Here is a 6,702-nt window from a genome sequence, read left to right as displayed (position 1 = left end):
CAGAAACTGTGGCGTAAAGGTTTCTATTTAATACTTTTTAGATTTTTCTATAATATTCTAAGAATTTCATTTCTTATGTTTTCTACTTCTCTGTTATTTGACTCCACTTCAATATCTTCAGCATCATCGTACACAGTGGGTTGAGCAAGTCCTAGCATACCTTCATTACCAATACTCAATTGGTACGATCCCTGAGCACAAAGTCGCAGAACTGTGTCTAGCTTTAACATATTTGGAATGGATTTGGCTCGGGTGCACTGGTGCAATTGGTTTTCTGTTTTGGACAGTAGGTTCATAAACGCTTCTTTAGATATTCTAAAGTTCTATAAAAATCTGTAAGGAAATTTCTGTAATATTAAGTACGTCAACACATTTTGAAAATTCTAAACCTACTCAGTGGAAGCCATTTCTAGGGGTTGGATGCGCCCCTCGACTGTTTACTACTTCTAGCTAGTTCCACTAATCTTTCATCGTCCGATGAATCGTCGCACCACAACTCCGTTGTACTCATTTTCACAAAAAATACTTTTTTTAACTTTTAAAAATGTTGTTAGCAAAGAATTTCAACACAATCGGTTGTTCTTTTATTTTGATTTTCTGTATCAGCTGAGAAAAAATTATCTATTGTAAATGCGTCGAGCGATCGAAATTCACAATAGTCCTATTCTTCAACGAATGCGCACCATAATACCAAATGAAAATTCGTTCGATCAGCACTTTCGACTACAGTCGAAGATCGAATGTTGCTCATAATAAGGGCCAATGTGAATTGAAAAACAGTTCTGAGCTGGATATAAATCTGGATCGTTCCTCTCAGTAAGTAAGTAAGCCCCCTGAGAGCGCTATGTGTAGTCGACTTTGGTGTGATGCACCCATAGTTCCCAAATGTTTAGGACAGCAATCGTAATATAAAAATTGAAAACACAAGAATTTGAATCCTTTAGATGCGTATATTTCATTGATATATTTTGGAGCCTGTCTCAAGGATTTCATTGAATATAAACATATAAATTAAAACTATTTACATTAATTCCTACAAGACTATGTAAGAAAAATTTCAAGCGAAGCATTATCGGTTTAGCTATATTATTTTTATCTTATTATTTCTATAAAAACATTTAATTTTATTGCTACAAAATCATAATTAGGAATTGCTTCAATACATTCATCAAACAATATTTCCTTCACTCGGGTTAAGATATTAACTAAACTTATTAAACATTCACGAGAAAGCCATGGGCGTAGACATTTAACTAAAACACAGCATTAATTGCTAACCTGTCGCCTATTTAACAAAGGCCTCAGGTGGTATTTTATTTTCTTTGTGGAGTTTATCAAACACAAAAGCAGCATGATTGTAATCCCAATTGGTCTCCTCCAGACATCTGCAGTAAACAGAATTTAGTTACACACATTTACAAGTACTATAGTATTTCAAATATCTGCTCACTTTTTGCTCCACTCAATGTTCATGTTGCTTTGTGCGCTCAGCGTTTGTACCATCTGAATTTTCGTTGTCTCATCAACGCCTACCTGTGTCGATTGTAGTGTGGCAGCAGCGACAGCTGAAGTCTGAAATTGAAATGATATCTGGCGTAGATTGTATTTTCACGAAAAGTGTTGCGTTTAACTCACGCTAGGCTGATTGATTTGCAATCTGCTTTGTAGGCTACTAGACAGCCCCGAACTTTGTATGGCTGCTTCATTATTTACTTGTGCAGTGGCAGTAGGCTCGATTGATTTCTTGAAGAATCGTACTTGGGATTGTGTGGCTACTGTGATCAGCACCATCTCGTTTCGAATGCAAAACCCGCTGCCAGCAGGCACAATTATGTACTGTCGTTGGAAATAACGCAAGTCTTCAGAATCCCCATCAATGTCCTTGAACAAACCGGCCACAGTGAAAACAATCATTTTCGGCTGAAATCAATCACCACAAAAAGCGTAAATATATATGCGCAGAGGAATAGAAATAGAGGCGTTCATACCGTGAACAAAGTCAAGTCGACGGTGAAAGAGCGTGGGTAATGCTTGGTTTTCGGCAACTCGGCGAGCATCGACACGACAGCGAGGCGGCCGAATCGAAGTAAACGCAACCTGGTGTTATCATCGGTGTTTTGGCGCAGTAAACTGCGATTGTACCGCCAATATTTTTCAAGCCTATGTACATGAACAGGATATAAAAATATGTCATTGTACAGCGAAGTGCTGCTGCTGCCACTTACCGGCCGACTTGACTGGCTGGCGGCACCAGTAGCGAGAGCATCGCTTGGTCATGGTAAGCATCAAGTAATGGCTGGCGATTGTCCGAATCGAATATCAGGAAGTACTGCTCCAGGAATTGTCGTATAATTTCTGTGCCATTCGGGTCACATAGAAAAGAAGCTTTGGCAACCGGCATGACAGCAGCCTCTTCTCCCACATCAAACTGGATCATCGGCGTCAAGTCTTGCCCGTCCTAGGCGAACAGTGTAAGTAAATAACTTTTGCGAATGCACGAATAGAAATTTGGCAATGAAGTCTACTTACTAATTTCCTCAATTTTGGGAATTTACGCTGGATCTCCCTGTGAATGAATATATGACGGATGCAATCACTGGATTATTACATTTAAGATTCTAATTAATACAATAAAAATGGAGCAAAAGGCAAAAAGGAGGAGCCGTAGTCGAATGTACTCTCTTTTCAATATTCACTCTTAATTTTTTCTTTCGAAATTGTGGAAACCAAACCTAAAGGATTTCATGGACACAGAACAAACGCATTGTGTGGCTGAAGCAGTGAGTTATTAACATTATGGGTAGAAGCAAATACATCAACAAGCATTGCCATAAGTCGAAACAAATTTCCATCGACCCAGTTGTTTGCAAAAAAAAAGTGCTATGCGGTGCTCAGAAAGTATGGACTAATTTTCTTCTTTGGAAGCTCTTGTTTTTGTTCTATATTTTTTAATTATTTTTTTATTTTTTTCGAAAAACTGAGCACCAATAAATGTTTCTTGGCCATTCGCCACTGTTCAGTTCTAAATATGACTTTTGCCGAGTTTTGTAGACGTTTCTTTTGGTAAGTTATGTATCCGTGAGCAAGTATTTGCTCTTCTTCTTTTGATTAAAATGTTTCTTGTATTTAGTTATGTGTTTTTATTAAATCAGTTTCACGAATTTGGCTTCATTTGGTGTTATCACAGGCTCACACCCAGCAATTGGACACCAAAGTCACACCCATTCATGGCGATTTATCGTCGAATTATAACAGTTAATTGGCTGCCGTTGGCGCTTAAAAACACACGCGCTTCAGTGACCTCTGAACTTAGCAATAGCCCGCCAGCAATGCGCACACGCTCTTATCAAACAGTCGGCGACCAGCACACATACAAATGCGCAATTGTTGTGAAAATGCAATGCGGCGAAGGCTAGTAATCGTTCGTCAAAGCGAGGCAAGCTATAAGCGCACTCTGACCATTTTGCCATCCGTGTTATTAACTTCAGTTTGTTCAATATTATTATTTAGTTTGCTTGAATACTCCAACTACTTTGGAGTTAAGTAACGTTAGATGAAGAATGTCCACAAAAATCAGGCGAATTCAGTTCCGCTAAGATGCTTTGCTGTGAGAGATTTTTGGAAGACATTTATTGTTGCTAAGTCTATTTGCCTCATTTTTTTTTTTTTTTTGTTCTTTTCTGTTTTTCACTTTTTTCTTTCTTTTATTGCCCATATCGGCTTCTTTATGCCGAACATCGCTTAGCTGGATTAAGCTACAAGTTTAGCTTATTTTGAGCAACGCTTGACTGACATTTTTGCTTCACATTATATCCGCTTCCTAAAGCCAAGCACAATCCTTTGAGTTTGTTTTCTCAACAGCTTAACAAATCGCAAACGCACGACGTTGCTTCGCATTTTTGCCTTTTACTCAAGCACAAAGTAATCGGAGCACTGGTGAAGTTTTGCGAAATCAGAGCTTTGCATTTCTCAAATTTCTTTCAATTACCAGTTTCAATTTTTGAGTTCGAACATGAAATGCGCAACAGATTTTGCTCCATCGAAAACTTCACCTACGCTTTACAATGTTTCCTTTCAAAATCAACACTTTTGCAAAGCACAGAACATGAAAACATATTTGAAATTTAAGTAATATTATTTGTATGTCTGTAAATATCTGTTGGAATTCGCTGGAGGCAGGCTTTGCTCGCCAACAAGCGCATGTTCTTGGGACGTCCCGTAATGACAAAAGTCGTATAGACGTGGAACACTTGCGTCATCAGCGCGATAGCTCGTTACCAACATTAAAAAATCCATCTCTAAAACGTGTCACAGCAGCCCGAGAAGCGTGGCGGTCAATTCCGCGTGCGCTCCCCCATAAAGCCGCAACACTCTTCCATCCATTTAAGTTTTAAACCAATTTCATGCGTTGCACCCAGTTTCAGCTGGTCAGTGCGTGCAGTTGCCCAACTTAGAAATTCAATATTTGATACCTGACGTATTGTGCATGATCTTTGTAGCGACTGCAGAGTCCATTATTTTTCAATACCAGTTCTACGAATGGTACATGGCGTAGCGCAATTAAATGTGTTGCGGTGGGAATCTGCAGAGTAAAGCGGACGTTTTGATTAAACAAAAATTTATTAATTAAATATGGAATATTTTCTCGTTGAGTGCTCACCCTATTGTCGGCCAAGTACAGGATACGCAAATTGCGGAGCCGTACGTGCGCGTTCTTAAATGCTTCCATGGACGAAATGTTGTTGTTATTCAAATTTAACGCAACCAAATCTGGTATATTCTTTTCCATTATACCAATGGCAACAGCCATGACCGGCGAGCGGAAGATGCCGCAAAACATGCCTCTGAAATCAGGATCTGTATGGAAACTGGACATGTCCAGGGCCTTGGTCTGGGCATTATACCGCTTTGCCATGACTACTTCCATGCGTGCCTTTAGTTGATCATTGATCGGCGTCGGCGGACAGGCGGCACGCACCGACACATACGGCCGAAAGCCGTCTGGCATCTGAACTGCGCGTTCGAGGCCATCCAATCGCTCCGCGATCCTGTGATTATCGACATAAAATGAAATAAAACTCTTTTCAGAACGCCAGTAAAGCGGTACGAGGTGCTCGGGTAAGATGGCTTGTTGCAGCACATTGACGAGTACCTCCTTCGGGTAGCGCTGACCATTGTTTATCTGAAAGTAAAGAAATCCGACTTTATTTAACAAATTTGGCACGAACCAATTGGTAGTTATAGACTTCTTGGCGTCTGTCAGTGTCGACCAGTACAAAGTGCACCAACTAAATGCGACGTGCAACAAGCGAAAACCAGCTGTTTTCCTCAGACATTGAAAACACTTGTCAATCGATCCGATATGAAAAAATATAATTACTCCTAATCTTTATTGTTGCTTATTTCAATATGTTTCTGGTTTGAGTGTGCTGATAAGACAAGCGCGGCCAACCGATATGACGAGCGCGCACAGAAACTTGGCGACTTTGTTGCTTAACATTCGTAAAAAAATCGGCACGCAGTAGACATTTACGCCAATTGCAGGAGAACTCAAGAAATGAAAATTTTGTAATGCAACAGCCGGGTGTGAAAAAGCTTTGCAAGCGACAAACAAAGAAATCTAATCGGGAATAAAAGCACAAAAAGCAAATCAAAAGGGCGAAAATGCGGCGAATTATCTGTTGCGGCTGCTGTGCGCGCGACAGTGACGAAGTGAACGATGAAGGTGTTTCGGGCAGTTACTGGAATATATACAACAGCAGAGGACAACTCAAGCAGCAAGAGCACGTGAGTAACAGACAAAAACAAAAATAGTGAAGGGAAATTATAGTTCCATACAAACTGCAAATTGCAGGGCACACTCTCGACGATCGTTATGACGGAGCCAAGCGGCAGCGCCACTGCACGCAATTCTGCGGAGGATTTCGTGGACATAGAATTTCCGCAGGGCAGCTTTGAACAAGACCGCTTCAGTGACATGTCGGCTACGATATTTAAGCGGCAACATAACTAAGAGGAGGAATAGTAGAACGAGGATTTTTACTTGTGATAATTACTATTTAATAGTTTAGTTTAAGTCGAATGTGAGCGCCTCTACTATCATAAACGGATAAGATTTTACTATGAAAAACTAGAATACTTAGTATAAGCGAAGAATGTACGGAATTAGGCCGTGCATTACTAAATGAGGGTTATTCTATGCTTCACAAAATAAATTGGGGATTTCAAGGAAATTTTTTTTTTTTTTTTAATTGGATGTATTGAAATTATTGGCAAACTGGAAAGTTTATAGGTTCTAGTTATAATACTAATAATAATATTACAAAGAAAACATACAAGGTGGCACACAATTCTTCATCCAATTATTTTTAAACAACTTTTTTTACTATATAAAAAAATTAATTTGAGTGGATATCTTTATTTTAACCTTTGACACAAGTGTCAAACATAATTTACGTGCGACGCCATCTGAAAAAATTATAAATATTTCACTAGGATGATTAAATTTGGACCACCTTGTATCTCACTCATCCCATATGGTGCATAAATTTATTTCCGCTACAACCCGAGCTGAATTAAAAAGCAAAACAAATTTGTTATCTTCAAGTACTTAGAAGACCGGGAAATATTCCTGGAAGGTAAGAAATAGCTGATTCTATTAGTTTTGCTGCTTTTAACCGAGAAATGAAAATAAAAACAAAA

General features: G+C 39.1%; 1 protein-coding gene across 1 annotated transcript in view; it reads right to left on the bottom strand.

Annotated features, from left to right (window-relative positions):
• Nucleotides 1-930: 930 nt before the first annotated feature.
• LOC129239638 (nuclear RNA export factor 1) overlaps nt 931-6,702 on the bottom strand; it is a 28,661-nt gene continuing 22,889 nt past the window's right edge. Inside the window, exons 4-11 of the mRNA XM_054875301.1 lie at nt 4,661-5,182; nt 4,473-4,582; nt 2,530-2,566; nt 2,226-2,458; nt 1,989-2,160; nt 1,636-1,920; nt 1,451-1,572; nt 931-1,385 (exon numbers count right to left, since the gene is read on the bottom strand). Of these exons, the coding sequence (XP_054731276.1) occupies nt 1,286-1,385; nt 1,451-1,572; nt 1,636-1,920; nt 1,989-2,160; nt 2,226-2,458; nt 2,530-2,566; nt 4,473-4,582; nt 4,661-5,182 (1,581 nt within the window). The 3' untranslated portion in view covers nt 931-1,285. The remainder of the gene's footprint in view (nt 1,386-1,450; nt 1,573-1,635; nt 1,921-1,988; nt 2,161-2,225; nt 2,459-2,529; nt 2,567-4,472; nt 4,583-4,660; nt 5,183-6,702) is intronic.

Source organism: Anastrepha obliqua, chromosome 2 (genome assembly GCF_027943255.1).
Source record: "Anastrepha obliqua isolate idAnaObli1 chromosome 2, idAnaObli1_1.0, whole genome shotgun sequence".
Taxonomy (NCBI): Eukaryota; Metazoa; Arthropoda; class Insecta; order Diptera; family Tephritidae; genus Anastrepha; species Anastrepha obliqua.
The sequence above is the reverse complement of the archived record's forward strand: the minus strand, read 5'-3'. Positions and strand labels throughout refer to the sequence as shown.